The 25,729-nt window shown below is 45.7% G+C and overlaps 2 protein-coding genes across 5 annotated transcripts in view; one reads left to right on the top strand and one right to left on the bottom strand.

Annotated features, from left to right (window-relative positions):
- SFI1 (SFI1 centrin binding protein) overlaps positions 1-294 on the bottom strand; it is a 32,241-nt gene extending 31,947 nt beyond the window's left edge. The window contains exon 1 of the mRNA XM_083589742.1: positions 210-294. The gene's annotated coding sequence lies outside the window, so the exon portion shown is untranslated. The remainder of the gene's footprint in view (positions 1-209) is intronic.
- EIF4ENIF1 (eukaryotic translation initiation factor 4E nuclear import factor 1) lies at positions 13-24,841 on the top strand. 4 transcript variants are annotated; one of them, XM_083589923.1, is made up of 19 exons: positions 13-158; positions 2,062-2,172; positions 3,720-3,793; positions 3,900-4,027; positions 4,380-4,675; positions 5,160-5,361; positions 6,611-6,786; positions 10,126-10,261; positions 10,527-10,706; positions 13,876-14,102; positions 15,009-15,080; positions 15,772-15,964; positions 16,335-16,414; positions 17,291-17,430; positions 18,183-18,279; positions 18,606-18,735; positions 20,016-20,360; positions 21,087-21,251; positions 23,256-24,841. In XM_083589923.1, the coding sequence occupies exons 2-19, from the start codon at positions 2,089-2,091 to the stop codon at positions 23,480-23,482; spliced, it is 2,952 nt and encodes a 983-aa protein (XP_083446049.1). In that variant the 5' UTR covers positions 13-158; positions 2,062-2,088; the 3' UTR covers positions 23,483-24,841. The 4 variants fall into 4 exon arrangements, with proteins under 4 accessions (XP_083446049.1, XP_083446052.1, XP_083446050.1 ...); XM_083589924.1 differs by having other exon boundaries at positions 109-404; XM_083589925.1 differs by lacking the exon at positions 13-158 and adding an exon at positions 458-462.
- The last annotated feature ends 888 nt before the right edge of the window (positions 24,842-25,729 follow it).

Below are 25,729 nucleotides of genomic sequence, written 5' to 3'. Positions count from 1 at the left end.
CACAGAGAGGAGGAGGAGGAAGGACGGGAGAAGCGGCGGCGGCGGGGCCTGAGGGAGCGGCGGCGGCGGCCGCCCCCGTCGTCGTCGTCCTTTTCCCTGGCCGGACTGAGAGGGGGCGGGAAGGCCAGACACCCAGCGAGGGAGCGCCAGCGAGGGAGGTGAGAAGCCGCCCGCGGCCTGGGCCCCCGGTGGGGGTTCCGCTGAGTCACCTGCCGGGTGTGGGGCAGGGGGCGCCTCTCCTCGGGGCGGCGGGGGCCGAGGAGCCACATTCTCCCTTCCCGCTTCCGCCGGCGCTGTGTGCGGCCTCCCCGGAAAACCGTCCCCCCTTTGCCTGGGCGGGGCGTCTCCGTACTACTACTGCGCCTGCGACGCGTGCAGGCCGGCCTCAACAACAGCCCTGCCAGGTAGGCCGCCGCTGCTACTACCCGCCTGCCCCCTTGTCTTGGGCAGTCAGCGAGGGAGACTGTGGTTGAGAGCAGAGGAGAAGTGGAGGGCGTCCCTCTTCTGCTCCACCACCCCACTTCCACGGCTTGCAGCTTCTTGTCTCGGCCAGCCATGGGTTATCCAAGGGACGAAAGTGGGGGGCGGCGGCGGGGAGGAGCGGTGTCGGAGATGATACTGCCCCCAAGGAAGGGATGGAAGGAAGGAAGGGGTCGCCGCGTGAGGAGAGGCGCCTCCCGCCTAGGATTGTGGCTTCCCACGTTCTGAGTTAGGATTGGAGGCGGGTTAAGTGTACGTGTGTGTGCGCGCCCGCGTTTAATAGGAATAATGTTTGGCAGGAGTTGACGAATATGGCTACCTGTTGAGCACCTTGGCAACCTCCATTGCAGTTTGGTCGGAATGGCTTGTGTCGCTCCTTGTACTGCCTCTTCCAACCAGCTTGTTGGACCACAACTCCTGGCATCCCTGGCCATTGGCCCCGCTGGCTTGGGGGTTGATGAGAGTTTGAGTCCAACAGTATCGAGGGAAGTGGAGGAGGACTTTTCTTCCATGCAGGTTCAGTCCTCCCAGTAGGAAGGCCTTAGGGTGGAGGGTAATTGATTGGTTGGTTGATTGATTGATTGATTGGGCTGGAATGCCCCTTACCTGTAATCTAGAGAGCCATTGTTACTAGTCACTGTAGATAATATTGAACTATTGAACTAGTGGTCTGACTTGGTATAAGGCAGCTTCCTATTTAAGACATTCCTTTATTCAGAACTTTGAGGACTAGAATCTTCATGTTCAGGGGAAAGGCCATGGCTTAGATGCAGAAGTTCCCAGGTTTAAGGCTTGACAGCATCCTGTTTAGCACCTGGAGGCCACCATGCTGGGGAAGGCATTACTAGTCAATAGTAAAACTCTCCAAGGTCTCAGGCTGCAGGAGGGTTCATTACCTGCTATGCCTGTTGTCCTTTTTTTCTTCTTGAACTGGAGATGCTGAGCATTGAACCTGGGACCTTCTGCATGCAGAACACGGGAGCTGCGGCCCCTCCCACAAGAGCTTGTTGTGCCCCCTTTGAAGGACTTGTTGCTGAATATGGTGTGTCTCCACCCCCAGCTATCTGGAAGTACTGATGTGGCATTCTCCATGTGCTTCTGACCTGTGATAAGGATGCCTGTCTCCTTGAACATAGGGTCTCTCTTATAAACATAGCTATGATTAACTGCAGCGGTCTTGATAGGGAAACTTTCTCAGGGAGGCATCATGGTATCCTGGAATGTCAATACTCTGGTCCTTGACTCTCCTAAAGCAGAAAAGTGAGTCAGCCAATGTTGCTTTATCTCCTTCATACTCATAGGTTGTTGAAAGAAGCACTATTATTATAAGTTGTTGGCCAACAATATATATGTAAAAAGACTATTTAAAGGAGTAACTCTTGACCTGGAGACTTTTGCTTTGAAGGAGTAAAGCCAGCAAACAGTTTTGAAAAATCATACTACAGGCTACCATCAAATGTCCAGGTGCTTGTAATGTGCTCAGAATGGCAAAAGTTGTCATAAGTGCATATGGAATGCTTGAAGTGAAACTACGTTGCATGGTTTTGTACATTCCATTTTGTGTGTGTGTGTGTTTAACAGGCGCATGTTCAAGGCCTCCAAGCAACTATGGATAAAAGGGAGGGAATGACAGAAGTTGTGAACGGCGATACATTGATTGGTGCAATGAAATTCCCTCATCGCTACACAAAAGTAAGCTTTTATGCTTCTAGTATAAGTATCAAATTGCTTCTGAAGTGATAGTAGAATCAAGCTGTTAATAGTTGCCATCAGTCTGCAGCAACTTGTAATTTTCCTGTAAATGAGCATACAAATATAGAACTGTCAGTGAGATTTTTCTTCGTTGGATTTAATTTCTAAACCTTGTTTTTGTAGTAAAGCTAACAGGAACTCATTTAAGGGATAGGTGTAATTAACAGCCTTCTAGAGAGCTCCAACTTGTCACCACACTAAACAAGCTGGTGTATGATACAAGAATTTTATATTAAACTAGTTTACCTAAACATAAAGATTTGCAACACCACCCTTCTAATTTTTGCCACTGAAGTGACTGATAGCAAATTTATTTTACCAAATGAACGATATTAATCTGAAATTCTATTTTGTTTCAGAACATAGGTTGTAGATGTAATCAGGGTTTAAGATCTAATTTAATTTCAAGTCACCTGGTCAAAATGCTTATTGCTGGAGGCCTTTGACCCCTGAGTAGTTCTCAGATGTTTTAGTCTCTTTTGAGATTCTTGAGGTTTTAAACGTTGGAGGTTTAGTTTTAAAATTCATATATACGGGATTCACCACTTATGTGAGGGTTCCAGTCCGGTCCGCTGCGTTCATCACCGGGACACATGCAAATGGGGAATTCCTTATTCTGCCCCACCTCCTTTTGGTATGCATGTCAGTGGAGAGATGCCTGCATTCATCTACATGGTAAAAAGGAAAAGCAGGCTATATATATATATATAATTCTATTTAGCTTTGCACTTTTGCTATGCCAAGTATTCCAGGAGAAGGCCTGTGCTTCTAGGCAGGACCACATTATAAAAACGAACAGTATAAAATAACATTGAAAGCCTTCAGTAGAAATGTACTTCAAAGATGTATAGCTGCTCCATATAGTAAATGGACCATTGTGTGATTTCCTGAAAGTAATCTCAGCAGGACAGTTGTCAGTCTGCAGTAACTGCCACCGGACAGCACATTACTGATGTCTCTTCCATGGAACAATCTCCCATGTACAAGGACTTCTTTCAGAAAGCTTTTGAGATTCTTATTTATGGGGAATCTTACATTCTTTCAGCTTCTAAATCCTTTAAACTCCAGCAGAAGGTATAATCCTCCCAAACCATGGGTAGGCAAACTAAGGCCCAGGAGCCAGATGCGGCCCAATTGCCTTCACATTCCGGCCTGCGGGCGGTCCAGGAATCAGTGTGTTTTTACATGAGTAGAATGTGTGCTTTTATTTAAGATGCATCTCTGGGTTATTTGTAGGGCATAGGAATTTCAAATTATAGTCCAGCCCCTCACAAGGTCTGAGGGACAGTGGACCAGCCCCCTGCTGAAAAAGTTTGCTGACCCCTGTCCCAAACAGACACTCCTTCAGCTGTTTTCTAAATACTCCTTTTGAGTCAAAACAGATACCAGACAAGCCTTCTTGCTGTGTTGCATGAAATATGGTGTACAATAAATTGTCATGGTGGAAAATTGAGAATACCATCATTTTTCCCTTCCCCTTTCTCCAGGAAGAGCTCTTGGACATTAAAGAGCGTCCCCATTCTAAACGGAGGCCATCATGTCTTTCAGAAAAATATGACAGGTATTTCTATTAATCATTAGTCAACTTATGACTTTCATTGGTTGCAGAAATGTTAAATATATAGGGGGTCAAACATGAGTGATGTGCATCTTTTACAACGTTGCAGTGATGGAGTTTGGGATCCTGAAAAATGGCATGCGTCACTATATCCAAATTCTGGAAGGACTTCACCAGTGGAAGGACTTAAGAAGGACTCGGATTCAGATCGGAGTTCGCTCATGAGAAGGATAGTGGGTGAGCACTTCACAAAAGCACATAAATCACAAAACTGAAATATAGAGATTCCTGTGTGGCTCTGACTATTTCATGGAGCTCAGTATGTGCTTCAGAAAGCAAGATAAAACAAGGAGCGTGCAATAGAGTTACTTAAAATTGTAGTGAGGACTGTTTTAGGACAGATTTGAGTAATGAATTAAACTACATATAACATAGAATTGTAGGGTTGGGTCCTCTAGTTCAACTCCTTGTAATCACAGCAAATATGTAAAATGATTTTGCCATGCTTGTGAATATAGCTTGTAGCACCTACTTTCTTTAACACATAAACACATTCCTGACACGTAACTAAAATCTCTTCAACCTGTAGATCCCAGAGAACGGGTAAAAGAAGATGACTTGGATGTGGTGCTGAGTCCACAGCGGCGAAGCTTTGGAGGGGGCTGTCACGTGACTGCAGCTGTAGGCTCACGAAGAGCAGGAAGTCCACTGGAGAAAGAAAATGACTGTGTCCGTGTCATTGGCGGTCGTAGGATTGGCAGTGGGAGAATAATCTCTGCCCGAAACTTTGATAAAGACCACCGAGGTGGTGAGAAGGACTCGCGGGACTCAAGAGACCCAAGGGACAGAGACCGCGACAGGGAGTACAAAGACAAGCGTTTCAGGGTTAGTCCTTAAAACCACACAGGAAGGTGTACCTGTGCCAGCTTCATGTATTTGATAGACTTTCTTGACCACTTGTATAAGCTGCACCAGGGCATCCCAGAGCAAGTTCAGAAAACAACACAGCACTTTCCTGTTATAAAGTATAAATGCCTTTGCTGTAGGTCTGATAATGGCAGAAACACCTGTAACCTGTGGATTGTGTTGAATTGGAAGGCTATTTGGCAGCAAAGAGGGATGGTGAGGAATGTTGCTTTAGAAGCAGAGGGCTGTATCCGGTATTGGTCATTCTTGGGCCCATTGGGTGGCAAACTTTGAAATTAACAGACATGGCAAAGTTAGGCCCATTAATTTCAGTAGGTCGGTAGGACTTGGTTGAATTCAACACAAAAAAATTAAAAGCTGGATCCCACTAAAGGGATGATTATTATGATTGGCTAGAGACCACATGTTGAATGTTTTCCACGTCTCTCCCCGTAAACTTTAGAGAGAATATGGGGACAGCAAGCGTGTATTTGGAGAACGCCGAAGGAATGACTCCTATACGGAGGAGGAGCCGGAATGGTTCTCTGCTGGCCCCACAAGTCAGTCGGAAACCATCGAACTTACTGGCTTTGATGATAAAATATTAGAAGAAGAACATAAAGGGCGGAAGCGAACAAGACGGCGTCCAACTTCTCTGAAGGAAGGTATTAACACAGAAACTTTATGTGTTGGATAACTGGAGAAAAAAACTATGGTCCAGAAAGGGGGGGGCATTTTGTGCATTGAAGTGTCTGCTTCTATCCATTTCCTGAACTTTCTCTGCTTCATGATCAGTCTTCTGGCTTGTAGATGCAGGTATGAGATGCATCTTTACTTGAGTTCTTTAGAGTGGGGTTATAGGGCCTAGGTGTTTGTGACTTGGTATAGAGGGCATTTCTGTGTCTGCTATGCTGTAAAGCTACCCATAAGAGGTTTTCATTTTAGAATATTATTTGCTTAAATGAGTGATAGTGGGTGATAGTGAGCAAGGTAACTAGTGTGATGCTAGCAGGTGATGCATGTGGTACGTAGCTGTCATACTGGGGATTGAAGGCCTTAATCTGAGGTCCTTTTGCAGCCTTCCTGAAGGACAGTATCTCATGCACTCTTTAATTTTGAATCAGGATAAGATGTTGGAATGTAATCCCAACTACCTTATTTTTCACTCTATAAGATGCACCAGACCATAAGACGCACCTAGTTTTTGGAGGAGGAAAACAAGAAAAGAAATATTCTGAATCCCAGAAGCCAGAACAGCAAGAGGGATCTCTGCGCAGCGATCCCTCTTGCTGTTATGGCTTCACCGATAGCTGCGCAGCCTGCATTCGCTCCATAAGATGCACACACTTTTCCCCCTTACTTTTTAGGAGGGGAAAAGTGAGTCTTATAGAGCGAAAAATACTGTGCTTTGCTGGGAGTGAGCTCCATTGAATTCAGTGGGACATACTTGGCATAGTTATGATTGCAGCTGTAGTGTTAACGCATTCTAGGTAAATAGCAAAATTTTGCTTGGGAGATTTTGGGAACAGATAGCTAAATTGGCCCCATCTGCCCCTTGTCTGGCTGCATTCTAATGGAACTGGGTGTTGGTAGGCCTTAAGGCTTCATGCATTTTTGTAGATAATATAAATGTCATTTTAGCAGCACTGAAATACAGTTCTTTAGCCACCTGAAAACTTAACAGTCCATACAATTGGCACCTTTCTAGTATCTGTTTTGAACGTTCTCTGGAGCAACTGTGATGAAACTTGAGAGTAATGCATATTTAAATGTAACTTAGGGAAGCATTCTGTGAACTTGTAGACCTGTATAACAATTGAAACAGGCAGCTGTGTCCCTGGGTGTCAAAGAGTGGCTCCTGTTGCCTCTCGAAATTATTTTGTGTGCGCTGATTTTGGCTTTATCCCTCCCAAGGAATAGAATGCAATGGCGGGTTAGCAGAAGAGGTAGAAGTGCAGTCTGTTCTTGGCCAGGAGACAGTAGCTGATCAAGAAGTCCCAAGGGAAATAGTCCTGCCGGAACCAGCTCCAGGAGAGTTCGATTTCAATGAGTTCTTCAACCTAGATAAGAGTGTTCCTGGCTTGGCTTCGGTAAGTATTTTTTTAAAAAAACACCCAACTCTGCCATGATGGGTTGCCATCTTGAACTAATGCACCCTGTTTCTGGTGGTGGCTTTCCCCATGTCTTGTTGCTCTGTAGAAGGCTTTGAAAAGCTTTGTCAAGTGAAGTGGAAATACTTGAATATTTCAAGGCAGCCCTCTGCCATGGGTGGGTTTACTTGCATGTTTAGAAGTAGTGATGATATGGCTTCATTTCTTGCACTTCACCCTTCTGTGAAAATTTCCAGACAGTGAGCTATGCTGAGTTAGATCATCTGGAATACAGTGGTACCTTGGTTTACGAACTTAATCCGTTCCAGAAGTCCGTTCTTAAACCAAGGCGTGCTTTCCCATAGCGGCGGGTGACTCAATTTACAAATGGAACACACTCAACAGGAAGTGAAACATGTTCTGCTTCCACGGCAAAGTTCACAAACCAAAACACCTGCTTTCGGGTTTGCAGCGTTCTTAATCCAACTAAGCTGTTCTTAAACCAAGGTGCCACTGTATAGGCTTTTTATGGAAAGGTGGGGTATAAAATATTTTAAATACTGCTCCTTGTGATAGGAACTGAGAAAAAGATAAAGAAACAAGTCAAATAAATGAGGTCAATGACCTTCCGAACTTAGTTATGTCTTCTAAAATTCCTCTGGCTACTGTAAGCAACAGTGTTTGAATATGTTTAGTAGTGGTATGGGTTATGAGCTGCATTATGGAAAACTCCGGTTTAATTTTAGATGGGGAACTTGGGTGGTGGGAGCCATGAGGCTTCTAGTTTTAACAGGAAGTACTGGGGACAACTTTGAGGTAGCACAACTACAAGGACTTCTGACTTGATTAATATATTTAGTTTTAAAAACAGGAAGCTTTATTTAAATTGTCTTATTCCAAGGTAGGTATGTTGGGGTTGAAATCTGCTGGATGTGTCCATACAGAGCTATACACAGTTGCCTCAGGAGAGAACTATCCAAGGAAAGATTTTGAGGCTACACACATTTTATTTTTTTTGTGTAGGTATGATGCTCGAACTTTCTTGAATTCACTTTTAATCAAAATATTGAGGGCCCTTCCCAAAAACAAGACCTAAAATTTTATGTATTTGGATACTCCAGATCAGGCATAGGCAAACGCCGGCCCTCCAGATAATTTGAGACTACAATTTCAGTCATCCCTGACTACTGGTCCTGTTAGCTAGGGATGATGGGAATTGTAGTTCCAAAACATCTGGAGGGCTGGAGTTTGCCTATGCCTGCACCAGATTATTAGTTTGAATCCGTGACTCCTTATCCCCCCAAATGGGTTAGGTATATCTGGACTACTCAAAGCTGAATAGTTTCATATACATACAGTCCTTAAGATAAACTAATAAGACTAGTTAACCTTCAATATTGAATACCTGACACCCAAATGCAATCTCTCAGGCTTTGACTTGCCTCACAACAAAGGCGTTATTTTGCAAGAGGAACTCGGGCTTCATAGGAAACATTGGGTGGATGAAGGAATTGATTGCCTTGGATTTAAGGGTGGGAGCAACAGCAGCCAGGATCATGCCTAGGCTTGCAGAACGCAGGCTTCACTTCTATGCATGTAGGTTCTCTCTCTCAAGCATGGCCTGCAAAAAAATTAAATAGGCTAGTGACTTCCCCCCGCCCCTCATAAAGAGGAAACACCTTCAAAAGTAGCTTATCAAAGCTCAACCTTGGATGTGTTTGCCAATCAGAAGCAGTGGTGCTGGTTGATAGTGGTACTGTGCGGTGAAGAGCAGAAGGACCCTTGAGTTGCCATGTCTGAAGTTGGGTGACGGTGTTAACTTGACATAGCATAAAAAATGATTTAGTTAATACTTAACTGTGGGTACCTAGCAAGCTTCCAAGTTCCACAGGGCAGGCGGGAGGAATTCATCCTGAACTCTGTGCTACTCCTGTTCCACTCTTCCTTTAGTAAAGCCAATAAGAGGTCATCATAGAGGGTCCCATTTTGTCCACAGTCAAAATAGCATTTGATACTCTAGTAAAATATAGGATAGCATATTGATTTGTTCTAAATTTGATATACTGCTGTTCAGACCCATATGGGAGCCCTCAAGCAGGCTCCCTACATACATTATGATATGCAAAGAGGTCCCCTCAGCTGCTTCAATCTGCAAAACTGGCACTTCTTCAGGTGCCACATAATACCTGGTCCACATTTGTAAGAACTCATTTTTGGTGTGTGGCAGCATATACACTTTGGAACGCCTTGCCTATTGAAATCAGGCATGTGCCTTCACTTGGTTTTCAGCACCTGCTGAAAACATTTTTGTTTAGAAAAGCCTATGCAGATATATAAAATGCTGATGTGTTTTTAGTTTGTTGCTGGTTTTAATTTATTGAATGTTTTAATCAATAATGTTGGGTTTTTGTAAACAAGTAGCGTATAAGTTTTATCAAATAAATAAAAGTACAAATACAGTGGTACCTCGGAAGTTGAACGGAATCCGTTCCGAAATTCCATTTGACTTCCAAAACGTTTGGAAACTAAGGTGCGGCTTCCGATTGGCTGCAGGAAGCTCCTGCAGCCAATCGGAAGGTGCGTCGGACGTTTAGGTTCCAAAGAATGTTTGCAAACTGGAATACTCACTTCCAGGTTTGCGGTGTTCAGAAGCCAAAACGTTCCACTCACAAGGCGTTTGGGATCCAAGGTACGACTGTATAGTAACGGAGCCCTTTTGTATGTAATGTTTTCATATACAAGAATGACATGGTACATTTGCAACAAAGTCTTGGTCTTTGGAGGCAAGTGCCTCTTTTTGGAAGCTGCCTTTTAGAAAACAAGTAGCACCTCCTGGGTTGGAATCCTAAGTCCCCTTGGACACAATAGGATCTTGCTTCTGAGAAAACAAATAAGATTGCCCCTGGTGGAGGCTGAACAGCATGAAGTATTGTTGACTATCCTAAGGTTCTAGAACCTTTGGCCCTCCAAATGTTGTTGAACTACAACTTCCATCATCATCCCTGACTATTGGCTATTGCTGGGGCTGATGGGAATTGTAGTTCAGCAACATCTGGAGGGCTAAAGGGCCCTCACCATTGATCTAAACCTTTAGGATTAGTAAATTGAGGCCCCTTAATGGACTCCAGGTCATGACACACTTCTGCCATCAGGGCAAAGTGCCAACTGCCAACAGAAGTGGTTTGGGGACTAACCTTCAGGGAACAGGCTTTGTGTGGTTGCTTCTGGAAGAATTTTGGAAACAGCAGGCCTGCTACAGTCAAAGGGATTATGCAGGGACCAGACACCTGTTCTTGGTTATGATTGCCTGCAATACTACCCCTTTTTTTTATTATATAGATGATAGAAGATGTGCTGGCGGAAGGTGCTGTGTCGGCCAGCAGGTTCAGCCGCTGGTTTTCCAATCCCAGCCGTTCCGGAAGCCGTTCGAGCAGCCTTCGATCTACACCCCATGAAGAGTTGGAGAGACTGGCAGGTAATACTGTCTTGTCCTTTCTATGGCCATTTGTATTTCTTCTAGAAAGTTGCAGGACCATGTTGCAGGACCCCTTGCCCGTGGCATTTCCTTCATTCTGATTCTTCAGCTTCTGGAGCAGAACCCTAAACTCCTTGGGTAGGAGTGTGTCTGTTTGTGGAATGCTGTCTCCTCTCAAGAGTATAAACCTCTTTGCTCTGTTCTCCTGAGAGCCGTATAGCGGAAAAGACTTACAAGGCAGTCGTCCTGGTTTTTACTGTTTCAGGTCTAGAGCAAGGCATTCTGTCCCCTGGTCAGAACTCTGGAAACTACTTTGCTCCCATTCCTTTGGAAGACCATTCTGAAAACAAAGTGGACATCTTAGAGATGCTGCAGAAAGCCAAAGTGGACTTAAAACCCCTCCTCTCAAGTCTCTCAGCCAACAAGGAGAAGCTTAGAGAGAGCAGTAAGTCTTCCCCCTTCTGCTGTTGTGATGGCTCTGGGTGCCTCCGGCAAAAACATGTTCAAGTGCCAAGCTTTGGTTCTCGGCCAGGAAGTGCTAAGATGGACTTCAGGGATCCCTATGGATATCTGCATTGCCTTGCTATTGCCTGATCCTTATCCATAGGCTATAACAGCAGGATTAACTCCTGGTGTAAACGAAGCTCCTGGTATCAACCCTCCCTGGCATCTGAATCAATTTCCAAATTGAAAGCTGGTGGCGAAAGCCTCGAGCACTGCAAAGCTTGCCACTTGAGCCGCTCTTGCTCTTCACCCAAGCTTGCACCACAGCGTCTCTTGCCTCAATAACGTAAGCAAAGTTTTCTGCAACTAATCTCTCAGCTAGGGAGTCTGCGGCTTCTCTGGATGTCGTATAAACCTGGATATATTAAAGAGAAATATATTTGGCCAGTACCCGAGATGGCAGCTTTGCAGTGGATGTTGGGGTGAGGGCTGAAGGTGGGAAAGGAATTCTTGAACCATAAATTCTCCTGCCGAAATCTTGGCATGTCATACGTCTTGGTTACTGAGGCCCACCTTTTTAAATTGCATGTACCGCAGAAGGCTTGCATGGCTGATCTGCATGTTGCTTGTGCATGTTCAGAAGCTCCCCTGCATGTGCTGCATATGCTGCATAATAATCGGGTTTCAGTTCAGAATCTCAGCTGGCAGGTCTGAGCAGTGGATACTGGCATGCAAACATGCTGAGGATAAAAACGTGTCTTCGATTTGGTGCATCCTAATGACAGTCAGGCAAGGGACGCGGGTGGCGCTGTGGGTAAAACCTCAGTGTCTAGGACTTGCTGATCGCATGGTCGGCGGTTCGAATCCCCGCGGTGGGGTGAGCTCCTGTCTTTCGGTCCCAGCTCCTGCCCACCTAGCAGTTCGAAAGCACCCCTAAGTGCAAGTAGATAAATAGGTACCGCTTTATAGCGGGAAGGTAAACGGCGTTTCCGTGTGCTGCGCTGGTGCTGGTTCGCCAGAGCAGCTTCGTCATGCTGGCCACATGACCCAGAAGTGTCTCCGGACAGCGCTGGCCCCCGGCCTCTTAAGTGAGATGGGCGCGCAACCCTAGAGTCGGACACGACTGGCCCGTACGGGCAGGGGTACCTTTACCTTTTTACCTTTAATGACAGTCAGGGGCGGGAGCTGGAATTTTCACGCAGTGAATATGCACAGTGGGAAACTGGGAAATCCCTGCTGTGAGAGTTTCCACCCAAACTAATGCCGAGCCTTGTGCTCAGATGTCAGTCTCTATCTTCCTGCTACAGTTTGCTGAATGTGCTTGAACGTTAAGTGATTTGGGTCCTTTCCTGCATCTGCACGACTGTCAGGGCATCTCAATTGCAGTATTGGGTGCCAATTTTGTTCTGTAATAAATAAAAAGGCAATTTCTGCTATGGAAATACATTCATTTACATTTCTTTGGCCATTAACTCTTAAACGAGACCTAAGACTGCCTATTACATCATGGTGCCTCTGTGTTCCAATATCTGTTCCCTAACTGGAAGCATCTTGCTTAAATGGCTAGCTGTTGCTTTAGAGCACTGTTTTATTTGTGATGCATATTTTGTGGCTTTGCATGATGTGTAACTAGAGACTGGACAAGCCATTCTAGTGCTACAAACAATGCACTTGGTGTCTCTATTGACTACTCTTCAGTCTCTATAGTAGATGTAGGCAACTTCTGCTCCATGGAGCTCCTGGAAAACACAAGACTGGAGTGTCACAATTTTATACAGCAGCCTTGAACTTGCTTGGGTTAATTGCTTTTGTGAAATGGCAAGTACCGGTAGCTTCTGCTCAGATGGGTCTAAATTGACCATGTTGTGGTTTCTTATCTTGCTGAGGTGCAGTAATGGAAGACATACTGTATTTTTCGCCCTATAGGACGCACTGGCCCATAGGATGCACCTAGTTTTTTGGGGGGGAAATAAAGGGGGGGAATTATTCCCCCCCCCCGCCGCGGCTTCAGTGCGCCCCGGGCAGCAGGCTGCTATCCGCAGCCTAGGGAGCCTTGCGGGAACTCCCGCGGGCTCCCCAGGCTTGCTGATAGCTTCCTGAAGCCTGGAGAGCAAGAGGGGTCGGTGCGCACTGACCCCTCTCGCTCTCCAAGCTTCAGTGAAAGCCTGCATTTGCCCCATAGGACGCACACAGATTTCCCCTTCATTTTTGGAGGGGAAAAAGCGCCCTATAGGGAGAAAAATACGGTACGTATGATCTTGTGAATAGAAAATCCGCCTCTATTATAGTCTGACTTCAAACACCAGTGGTTCAGCATTGACTGACATGACATGATTCTATGATTCTATGACATAAGGATCAAATAATTACATGACAGTGAAGCTTCCTGTAAGCAGAATATATGCTTTCAGATGTCAGCTTCTGCATAGAAGTGAAGGCATGCATTCCAAGAGCGCCCTGGTATTGCAAGTAAAAACTTAGAACCATGAGAGAGACCCATAGTTAAGAAGCCCAAGAGATCTTTTATTCTGTTTTAGGCAAACCACTATTTGAAAAATAGTTTTTTTCATTAAAAAATTCTTGGAAGAAATTGTCCGTATCCTTAGTGGCTCAAAGAAAGCTTGCTCAGGTTGCAGATCATTTGTGCATGTGCCTTGGGGTGTCGTCCACTGGAAAGTGCTATTGTCCCCACCCTCTTGCTTTATAGGGCTACTTTGTGCTGGAGTGTACCCATTGTCCTAATAGCTCTTGTACTGTACAAATATGCGTGGCTGTTTATACGCTTCAACCCTTGTATGTAATCTAAATTCTGCTAAGCTGTTGGGCTGGCTTCTAAGTTACTCAGAGGGCTCAGAGTTATCTCTGATTCATACATTATTGAGAGTCTCATGTCTGTGTCACCTCTTCGTTTGATTCTTATTTGCTGTTTGGAAGATCTGGAATCTTAATTTTTGATTTAGCTACAGCTTCGGTGTTGGATGTGCATAAGTCCTTGCATGGCCTTGGAATGACTGACGCTTTAAAGCAGTGACCTGGAACAAAAATGGAGCTAGTGCTGTATCCTTGTGGTCTTCCTTTCTGGCAATCTCTGTCATCCCTAAATCTGCCCCATCAATGGAACATCTAGTTCTTGATTATGTCTCTCTTCCCCCTCACCCCACCCCTTTCAGCACATTCAGGAGTTGTCCTTTCAGTGGAAGAAGTAGAAGCTGGGCTGAAAACCTTGAAAGTGGACCAGGAGAGGAAACCTGCTGCCCCCTTAACGGCCGAGCAGATGGAAGAGTCACTAAACACGAGAGATTCCCGGCACCTTAAGGATGGCGATATGTCCGCCTTCAACAAACTAGTCAGTACTATGAAGGCAAGTGGGACTCTGCCTTCCCAACCAAAAGTCAATGTAAGTAGAGAAGGAGTGCGTAAATGATAGAAATTCAACCACACCTGGTCTTGGGGCACAAACTGAAACCACTTCCATATACAAACACGTACTACTTGTATGACTGTACAGTGGTACCTCGGGTTATATACGCTTCAGGTTACATACACTTCAGGTTACAGACTCTGCTAACCCAGAAATAGTGCTTCAGGTTAAGAACTTTGCTTCAGGATAAGTACAGAAATCGGGCTCCGGCGGTGCAGCGGCAGCAGGAGGCCCCATTAGCTAAAGTGGTGCTTCAGGTTAAGAACAGTTTCAGGATAAGAACGGACCTCCGGAACGAATTAAGTACTTAACTTGAGGTACCACTATATAGCAGACATACTTCGGATCAATAGTTTAAAACTATATGAGAGGGCGTCTTACTGGATGCATCCCATGACATGGAGAAATGATTTCTTGTAAGGGTTCTTAATGCACAAAGATTGGAAATCTAAATTTTAGAAATTGTATGAACTTTCATTACTTTTTATTAGATGTCATTTGTTTCCTAATGAACAGGAAAGCATGGGCAAAAACCCAGCCATCCAAAACTTAAATATCAATATATAAGGGGAGGGGGCATTCTGTAAATGGGGAACTACTCCTGAGCAGCCCACCTTTGGTTCAGCCAGTGCCAGTTTGCTGGTGACAGTAGTAAGGATTCATGTGTGGAAGACCAGCTCCTCCACCTCTGTCTTTAAAGTGGGTGAGCTGACGTTGGCATCCTTATAGCCTGCTTATCAAACTGCTTATAAAATTGACGCCTCGTTACACTGGTATATTTGTCTTGATTCTTGCATGTGCTGGTGGGCTGCAGTGGGAGGATGGGGCAGGCAATGAATGCTTACCAAGTGATACAAAAACTGCATGTCACCTTATTTTCAGCAAACCCTTGAAAGCCACTTGATAACGCCTCCTGAGATGCAAGGCCAATCGGCCACAAAGAATATCTTGCAGGTAGAGTAAACCTAATAATAATAATAATAATAATAATAATAATAATAATAGGGATAAGGTGGTTCTTAATGTAACCTGGACCCAAGTTACTAAGGGCCTTGTAAGATAATACACAAACCTTGAACCTGGCTCAATAATGTATGAGCCTCCAGTGCAAACCTTTTGAGCACTGGAATTAAATGCTGGCTGTAGCCTGTCCCCGTTTTGCGCTAGCTGAAGCTTCCAACTGTCATACTCCATGCATGCAAATGGATGTTTGCAGCACTCAGTGGCAGTGAGCTCACCACAAGAAGCTGCATGCAGCTGCTGCAATGACTTAAAGAATATTTGTATAAATAAATAAAAAAAGCAGGAGTGTTGCTCTTGTTGACTGGCTCAGCTAGTATGGCTGCAGAAGTTTTGTAATCCAGCCCTGCAGATTTACAGAAAGTTGCAGCCTGCCTGCCTGCCTGCCCTTCCATGTCTGTTTTAATGAGAATCTGTGCTCCATTTGACAACCGCCTAAAAGAAAACAAGTAGATGAAGTTCCCATTCTGCTTGCCTGGAGGCAATTCTTTCTGCCGCAGGCAGTTTGGAATGTCTTGACAGACTTGTTTTCATGGAGCATCTCTTTCTGTTATGTGCTGCTGGGAAGTGACTTTAAGTAGTCGTCATAGTTGGAGGATCTGAAATTCCTGTGTTATTCCCAAAGGAGATCCTTGGGCCATCCAGTGGCAGACCTGCTTCATCTAATGTCCTCAACAACTTGATGAGTGGCTTGGAACCTGTCTCATCTCTGCTTGGCCAAAGAGCCCCCTCTCCACCGCAGCCTCCGATTTCTCAGATGTTTCCAACTCGAGCTGCTTCTGCCGACTATCTGAGGCATCAGATCTCCTCACCAATTGGTAAGAGCTGGAATGTCTAGAAATACACCCCATCAGCTTCCTTTGTATACACCCAGTGCCTGCCTACTGGTACTCCTGGGAAGTTCATTGTTTCACTCCTACCAAACAATCAACTCAAAGTTTCTAACCAAAACAAGTTGGACTCAGGCTCTGAATAATAACCTTGGATCAGAAGTAATTTGAATTGCAAACTAACAAGAGAGAGATGACTTCTCTACAGTCAGTATCTCTTTTTTTATGTGTTCAAAAGAGCTTGCAGCTTTCCTAGAACAAAATGTCTAAGAGAAAACCATCTCTCTCTATAGGATTTTTAGGACCACTAGGCCACTGGTTCACTTAATGTTGAAGCTGCTCACTTATCTCATTGCAGGCTTTGGATCAGGTTCTCAACAGCTGCTTGGTGACCCATTTCAGGGGATCCGGAAGTCGATGAGCCCAGCTGCTGCACAGGTGAGGGGGGAGGAATGCTTTTCCTACCCTTTGGTGTTTAAGTTAGAATCATGATGGGTGTGGAATGTAGCCTAGCCTAGCCGGCTCACTGCTAGAAACGACAACGATTCTATCTAGCTGAATGAAGGAATTGTGTTTTATTCAGTCACACTTATGTTAGGCTCCTTGCAGAATTGCATGCCGTGTTGAAAAGTTGGGACTTCTACGGTGAGAGTGGCCTATTATAAGGCAAACATCTTGGTCAGTGATGGGGGGGTGTACAGGGAATGTAGGAGAGGTATCTCCTACAACATGCCAGAAGCTCAAAAGGATTTGGGAGATGTGTGGTTAGGTCTAAGAAACTGGAGGGTGGGGTAATAACCTGTTTTCCAGTTAACATTCCTTCTCTCTGCCCAGCATGCAAGGGCACTCCAGTGAGAAAATCTAAAATACCTGTGACCTCTACTGACCTAGTGAGAGCCTTGTTACTGTCCTGTTCAGACAGTTTTGAGAAATGACTTCTCGCTTAGATCATAGGTACATTTGGATTCTACCTTTACAATAGGCAAATGTCTTTGGAGATATACTTTAAAATGAGGGTTACCAGATAAGCTATCTCGGAATAGAGTTGGAGGATAATCTGAAGCAGAAGTGTTGAAGTGCTTTCCTTGCAACTGTGCTGTAATTCAGCATCATACTCCTAACATCTGGGTTAAATAGTGCAAGCATGAGGTGGTGACCCTCCTATTTAAGAGGGGAATGTTGCCTTTTGGTACAGACTTGTTAACACTAAAGAAACCTTTTAGTGTTGGCATCTGCAGCTAATTTGTAATAATAATCTAACAGTTTAAAAGTCTTGGCTTTAGACTTACGACTCTGCTGAAATCTTTATTTCAGATGAGCCCACTTGAGCTGCAGCAAGCAGCATTAGAAGGCCTCTCGCTTCCACATGACTTAACCATGCAGGTGTCGAACTTCTACCAGCCGGGTTTTGGCAAACTGCAAATGGACAAAAACCGAGATGGCTTCAGGAACAGGTGAGCATAAACAGCAGTTTGGTAGCTGGGGGAGCAATTTCAATGCTCCCTTCCTATGTCTATTTGTCCTACCTTATTTTTCAAAGGAGGCTCATCCCAGAGCTCTGGCGAAGATAGTTTGAAATGTGGGTCTCAAGTTGCTAGGAATAGTTTTGCTGACGTAGGGCTTGGACTGTAACTTCATGAAACCCAAGCAGTGCCTGTAAAAATTAAGTATTTGTAATAGCATATATTGCATATATTTTGCACAATGATTGTTGGATATTGATGCATGAAAAGCTGTGGGGACCACTGAATCTGAACTGCAGGGATTGGTCTGTAGTATTTAGGGTGAAATTGCATTCGCCTAGAAAACACTTGGCACAAGGCAAGTGACCTGCTTTCCCCTCCACGTTGCTCTGCCTGGCCATCCCCAGGTCTGGCTGGAACTCTCCCAGCCTGCTTTCCTGCAGAGAAAGGACTGTGGCTTCTTTACCAGAGTTCTGACCTAGTGATGAAAGGTAGTCTGTCCTGCTCTCTTCCAAATACACAAGGAACCAGATTCAAAGGCCAAGCTTAGTGTTGTGCTACGCAGTATCTTCCATTTCCTCTCTTAAAAACTAGCCCATTTTTCTCCTGCCTTCAAACTGATTTGTATCAGCAGAGCAGAGCAGGCCAGACTCCCAGGACAGTTTAGCCAAGGAGCTTTCTTGTTCCCCAGCCAGGCAGAAAGAGGATGGGGCAACAGTTAATGTGTGTTTTCTCTTTCTTAGGCAGCAGCAGCAGCGTCTGTCGAAATCTCCTGCTCCCATGGGCCACAGAGGGAATGCCTCTTCTCCTCCAGCCCCTGCTGCTTCCATTACTAGCATGGTTAGTGCTATTGAAAGACCCGATTTTGTACAAAAAACAAAGAACAAATGGATCAGATCTAGTGTAGTAGAAGCCCTCTTTCAATTTCCAGCTAATGGAAGTGTTGTAATACCAGATGAACTTGACTTTATTATTGTTGTGGTGGCACTTCTCCTTCAAACTCTTCTTTAGTTGTACCTTTCTATAGCATCTCCTTGGGGTCCCAGGCATTGCCTGGTGTATCTAGGGCTCTGGAACTTGTCTAGCTAGATGAGCTGCCCGATGCACAAAAACTATCCCACACAATGGGTTACTAATTTCTGGTGATCTTTTTGTTTTCTTTCTAGCTGTCTCCTTCCTTTACTCCTACCTCAGTGATACGCAAGATGTATGAAAGCAAAGACAAAAGTAAAGATGAACCAAATCCTGCAAAGCTGAAATGCAGTGAGAGAGATGAAGGTCTGAGGAACAGTGAAGGTACGGGATGGTGTGGCGGCCATCTGTGTTGTGAAAGGCGAAACGGAGGTCTAAATAAGTCCATGCCACCATGTGCCATAAATTCTGTCCAGAAAATCCCTGTAAAGCCAGAAGGGAGGGGTCTTTCCTGAAGAGGCTGGCAAATAGGCAGGAGAGTGTTCTGTGGTTCATGGGTTGCGCAGAGACAAGACAGGCAAGCTACTTGGTATTCTCTGCCAAAATTCATTAAATCTTCTCATCTGAATGTGATTGACAAATCAAAATTAGGCAGGCCTGCCTGGCAAATGTACATGGTATAGTTTCCTCTGCATCCATAGAGTAGAAAATGAAGCACAGGGAGGCAGTAATGGTGAGTAGAGAAGAAACAAACCTTTGGAAGCTAGCACTGGGAAGGAGCAGGGCATGGAACATCTCCTGTGAGGGTTAAGTGGCTCATACCAGCTCTGCTGTGCCTGGGCCACAGCTATGCAGTGTGGTGGTAGTTGAGGGGTTCCAGTTTGGACCAGAGAGGCCTGGCCACAAATCCTTGCTTCAGACATGAAGTTTCATGTGATCATGGGCTATACCAGGCATCCCCAAACTCGGCCCTCCAGGTGTTTTGGGACTACAATTCCCATCATCCCCGACCACTGGTCCTGTTAGCTAGGGGTGATGGGAGTTGTAGTCCCCAAAACATCTGGAGGGCCGAGTTTGGGGGTGCCTGGGCTATAAAATCTTCTGTAGCCTGGTCTTTCGGAAAACAATTTTGTGGAAAAGCAGCGTATAGTTAAACTATGGAACTCACTTCCACTGGAGGCGGTGATAGTCACCAACCTAAATAGCTTTAAGGGAGAATTAGACAAATTAATGGAGGAGAGGGCTATTTATTGCTACCAGCCATGAGGCCTACGCTCTGTCTCCATGGTCAGAGGCAGCAATGCTTCTAAACACCTGTTGCCGGAAGCCACAGGAGAAGAGAGTGCTTTTGTCCTCTGGTCCTGCTTGCGGGTTTTCCATTGGCACCTGGGTGACAACTGTGAGAACAGGATGCTAGAGTACCTGAGGCACTGGCCTGATCCAGCAGGCGGTTCTTAATTTAAATTTGCGGGGGGGGGGGTAAAGGCTAAGCCTAGCCAACCCCAACCACAGGGTTGTTATGGGAATGTGGGATAAGCCGCTCGATTGAACAGGCAATTTGGCTGCGGTGGCGTCTTGTCAGCATGGGCAGTGAGTGTGCACTCTTTCCAAACCCCACCCCAAATTATAGTACACTTAAGTGATTTGCTCTTGTCTCTCCACAGAGGGCTTGCTGCCATCTAGGTCCATAGAACACATAGATCAAGAGAATTCACCTTCCATAGGTACCAAGCTAGCATCGCTACAGCGCTCTGCCTGTTCAACGCCACTTTCTCAGACCAATCGTTGCACCAAAGAACAAGACTACAGGCCGAAGTCCACTGGGAGAAAGACCCCTACCATGGCTTCCCCTGTCCCGGGGTCTACTTTCCTCCGTCCTGTCCACCAGGTCCCCCTGGTTCCTCATGTACCAATGGTACGGCCTACTCATCAACTGCCCCCGGGATTAGTCCAGAGGATGCTGCAGCAAGGGATTCATCCTCAGCATCTTCCACCTCTGCTGCAAGCAGGTAATCTTTCTCGCCCCCCCCCCCAAACATAGGAACAAACTATCAGGCCATCTTGTTAACTGCAACGTTAGAAAGAATACTTAAGCACAGCAACCTTTATGGATTCCGTTACCTTGTAGGTGGAACTTAAATGAGTGATCGGACTGCTAGGATAGCTCGGTAGAGCATGAGACCCTTAATCTTGCGGTCGGGTTCGAGCCCCACCTTGGGTAAAAAGATTCCTGTATTGCAGAGAGTTGGACTAAAAGATCCTCTTGTTTCCATTCTAACTTTTCAATTCTATGATTTGGGCATGATTTCTTTGGGATCTCCCTAAGAACCTGAAACAGGCAGTGTGTGATGGTAAGCCTCCTGATGGGGGTGGTAAGGTAACAGTGTAACAATCTGCAGGGTCTGCACTGGCTTTCAGCAATCTTTAATTTAGGTATAGTTGAAGGTAGTGGTTTTGCCTTGAAGCCATCAGAAATCCTAGACATGGTGATTGCACCACAGTTATACTGCAACTTCTCCTGGTGGCTTTAAACTATAATCTCTTTTGGAAAAGTTTTAAGATGACCAGGGCCAAGCAAATAATCAAATCCATTTAAACAGTGGTTTGTGGTTTTGAGTCAAAACGGCTGTTAACTTGCCTTGAATTCTTGGGAATGGTTGGGCTAGAAATGCAGATAGGTGTCCAAAACTGAGGAGAGATCAGTTGCTTATCGGGGATTTTTTTCTTCCTACCAGGTATGATTCCCCCTGGGGTAGACCTGACTCACTTCCAGGGAGTGTCTGCTCCCATCCTTGGTCAGCCTTGTTACCCGCTTCCAACAGCTGGCCATCCTCTCTTGAATCCTCGCTCTGGGACACCTCTGCAACTGGCAATGATGCAGCAGCAGCTACAGAGATCAGGTAAGGTTTCCCCTCCCCAGGTAGTCAGGGACTGCCAGTGTTCTAAATGGTTCCTTTCTAGCATGAATAGCAAAACTCTCACTTAGAAACAAGCAGCTTACAGTACTTCTCCTTGCTGCTAGAGCAGAGTTAAGCAGATGGTGGGCTGCCATCCTTCAGTGGACCACCTTGGCCGGCTGATAAGATTTTGCAAAGAATGCTAAGCTAAGTAGGCCCAGCAAGGCACTGCTTGTCTTAAGTAGACTTTCACATTCTGGATCTTTTAACAGCTATGCTGCAGCTAGTCTGTGTTAATAAATCCTTTATGTTCTTGCCTTGTTTTGTAAAATTTCAAAATACTTTGGTAGTCCACAGGAAGACTAATGTAGGCCTATTTCTGCACTAGAAGATACCAGATGGTGGCCCAGGGCTGTCTTAAGTATATCCAGCACCGTGGTGCAAAGATGCCTCCGCTCCGGTGCCCCCCCCCCTTCCCAGAGTTGTCAACCTTTTTTAAGGGGAGCAACCCCAAAGTTGTTGACCTTTTTTAGGAAAGATTCCCCAGAGTTGTTGACCTTTTTTTTTTTTTTAGGGAGCTGACACCGGGGGGGGGGGGACAACTCCATAGAACATAAAAGCAGAAGGGGGAGGCAATCACGAAGTTCATTTCTGCAAACTGAGGTTTGAACAGGACATTTAAAGCAGAAGAACACTCTTTTGCAGAGTTGAATTTGACAATGCGTTGGGTGAAAAGGACCTGGAGGAGGGAGGCAAAGTGTGCCTCCCAACACAGATCCGCTTGTGATTTTGTTTGGCGGCTGAAGCTTCTTCCTCTTCTTTTAGCCGAGCTTGGTGAGGGGCTGGGAGGCAGAAGCACTCAAGTTTGCTGCCTCTTGGTGGCTTACTGCAGCTGGCAGAGGAAAGGGAAACAGAGACACACACACAACACCAAAGAAAGAGAAAGACAAGAGGGGAAACCAACTGATGGGTTATTTTCACTTTTGAAAAGCAAAACAAGGAAGTGCCTGCCCCAGTGGTGGGAGAAGGGGGAGCCGCTTGACAGTGAGCTGGGGACGGAGGGAGAGGAGCAGCTTTGCTGGTGCTGCTGCTGGGTGGGGAGGGGAGCCACTTTGCTGGGAGGGAGGAAGACGGAGGAGCCACTTTACAGCAAGCTCGGGAGGGAGGGAGAAGAGCAGTTTTGCCAGTGCTGTTGCTCATGAGCCGCTGGCTTGCCAGAGGGTCAGCCGGGGAGGGAGGGGGACAGGGGAGCCACTTTACTGGGAGGGAAGGAGCCCTGCCGGGGCTGCCAATTGGCGCAGCTGCGCCATCCTTCGATCTGTCGGGGGTGCTGATTGGTGCGGCCGTGCGATCCGCCCACCCGCGGGGGGTGCCGACGCTTTCAGATGCTTTGCCGCTCCCCCCTTCCTCCGCCACCAGCCATATAGTTGGTGGGACACAACTGGTGGGACTCGCTGGGGCGCCCCTGAGAGGCCTGCACCCTGGCGCAACGCGCCAGTAAGCCCAGTGGAAAAGACGGCTCTGATGGTGGCTCATGTCACAAGTGGTATTTTGGAGGAGAGCTCAAGTTCTTCTCTCCACCTTGGAGAGCGGAAGCCACCTAGTCTTGTGAAGAGGCCAGGCCTTCTTGATGCTTGAGTTCAGGAGGTTGGGGAGCAGAGCTTTTGGAAATGCTGCTAGCCCCTGAATACTGCTGCACCAAACCAAACTAGCAACTGAACTGCTTGCACCTACTCTGTAGCATGGTCAAGCTGTACTCTGAATGGTTATAGAGTTCAGGGATGAAGAAAGCTTTTATTTTGCCACTCACTTCAGGACTTCTATCTGTTCTCTCAGAAAAGCTGAAGAAGAGCTTCTGACTCAGAGCCAAACATACAGTCCATTCACCAGGACTGAAGCTTCCCATCACACTTTCAAAGCAGCCTCGTGTTTGCTCAAGGCATGTATTTCATTTTTTCTTTTTTTCTCTCTCTCTCTCTCCTTCTCCCCCTGCTCCCCCTTCCCCAGGCTCAAGTGCACAAGGATCTGCTGTTGGTGTACAAACTCCCCCTCTGAATGTGCCATCTCGGACTGGACTGCCTCATGTGCACTCACAGCTTGACCACCGTGCGAACCAGCGAAGTAGCTCCCCTGTTGGTCTTGCAAAATGGTTTGGTTCGGACGTCTTACAGCAACCTCTTCCTTCCATGCCATCCAAAGTAATCAGTGTAGACGAACTGGAGTACCGACAGTAAGCAGCTGTGTTGAAGAGCAGGTACTTAGCGTTCCTGCTGCTGCTGCCTCCTTAGACACGGAACTCTGTGCTTCACTGGCATTTCCTTTTGGGCGCTTTGGTTTTAGCACTTTGTGCAAGGTTTTCTTTTCTTTTCCCCCCCTTCTTTTTCTTGTTTTCTTCATTCTTCTTCTTTTTTTGAGTGACTGAAAGCACATGGCACCTGTCCGAGCTCCCATGTCTACATTGAGATTAAAAGAATCTCCTGGACTGAACAGTGAACCCTGAAGGAACTTTGATGCAAGACAGGACCAGTTCCAATTCTGAAAGCATCTTCCCTTTTTTGCGTTTGGCTTTCTTTGTAAGATATGTGAATGAAGTGCTGGGAATCCTCTTGAGGATAGAGGTAGCAGCTTAAGGGGTTCCTCACAGGAAATTAAATGTATAGACCCTTGTGTACAGACCAATGTATAAACATCTTTTTGTATATATATATATCTCCACCAGATAGCTTTTTTTGAAACCTTATACAGCTGTACATAAGAGTAGCTAGTAAAAAGTTACGCTTTAGTTTGTGTGCCTATGATTTGGGATCTTTTCACTGTACATGTGGGACTTGTTTAAGATTAAAGGTGCTGCATCTGTCAAGTGTGAGTGAACAGGGTGAAGTCGCTTTGCCTGTTGCAGTCTCAAGTCTTTCTCCACGGTATCCTTTTTGTCATCCGTAATGTGGCGGTAGCTAAAGTGGGGGAAGAGCAGCCACTGTGCATCCTGAACTACTCCTGTCCAAGAAAAACTTCCAACGGGCAACCACTTCATTGGAAGTGTCAGCCTTCTTCAGCGCACTGAAGACACGGCAAGTGGGCTGCTGTATATGGACCTTCATAACTGACCTTAGATAATTATCAGTACAACAGTAGTTCCACCCGATTGTTGTCCTTGCTGCTGTGTGGTGTGTCTTTTAAAATTGCCTTCCACGAGCTAAGGTCAAAAGCAGCTTCTCTCAGTGGCCCACCATCACCAGCGACTCTTCCATCACAAGTGTAGCTGTAGTTGCCTGTTCTTTCCTCCCCACTCTTGAAAGTGAAATGACAACCTGATACAGTCCAAAACAAAGCCAGCTCTTGCACTCTGGAAGCAATGCTGTGGCTAGTATTGATGGCCCAGAATAGGCTTCAGAAATGACCTGTCACGTGCTCCAGGCATCTGGAATCCATATGGGCCATCAATAACTGAACACTTGAATATTTCTGTAAAAAGTGAACTAGTTTAAGTATACTTTGTGGTCATAGACTCTTCCCTGTAAGATTGTTTCATAACTTTTTTTTTTTTTAAGTGACAATTTCCCCCAAACGGTCTGTAAATAAAGTCAATTCTATGAGCTGTTTGTCTCGCTGTGTAAAAGGATGTTGGAAGTGCGTGGGCTTGGCTTCTTTGTATCAGTTGCCTGTTATGCTACTGTTTCCATCTTTAATTTGGCTTTTAACATGTAGTCTAAGTCAGATTCGAGGGCTGAACTTCAGGTTCTGTCTGAATGTAGCAGCTTTGCTCATACTTCCTCAACAATGGATGAGTGAGCTTGTCCTAGCTTTACTGCACAGCTTGCTTATTTTCAGCTGTCAACTGCTTAAACATACCAATTTCAGCAGCTTAATTGGGAATTTTGAAAGAAACTAGAAAATGAGAAACCTGCAGCTTGGTAAACAGTAAAGGTTTGTAAGATTTCCCACCCTGTTTAGTATTTCATTTGGGGCCAACTTTCAGTTTTTGAAGAGTCTCACAAGCTGCTGCATTGTAAGGAAAACTTTCTTAAATGAAAATGAATCTAGTTGCAAGGTTTGCCCTTTTGGCTCTCTCTCAACTTGCACAGTATTGGAAACTTGGCATATGAGTACAGTGGTACCTCAGGTTAAGAACTTAATTCATTCTTAACCTGAAACTGTTCTTAACCTGAGGTACCACTTCAGCTAATGGGGCCTCCTGCTGCCGTCGCACGATTTCTGTTCTCACCCTGAAGCAAAGTTCTTAACCCGAGGTACTATTTCTGGGTTAGCGGAGTCTGTAACCTGAAGCGTCTGTAACCCGAGGTACCACTGTAATGTATTGGGAGTTGAGTGACTTAGATGTGTCACAGAAATTCCTGTCATGTAAAGTGGCGCTGTGGATTAAACCAGAGACGGTAGGGCTTGCTGATCAGAAGGTTGGCAGTTCAAATCCGCGTGACGGGGTGAGCTCCTGTTGTTCGGTCCCTCCTCCTGCCAACCTAGCA

This window comes from Podarcis filfolensis (assembly GCF_964270895.1).
Source record: "Podarcis filfolensis genome assembly, chromosome: 16".
Classification (NCBI taxonomy): domain Eukaryota; kingdom Metazoa; phylum Chordata; class Lepidosauria; order Squamata; family Lacertidae; genus Podarcis; species Podarcis filfolensis.
This window is presented reverse-complemented; position numbering and strand designations above follow the sequence as displayed.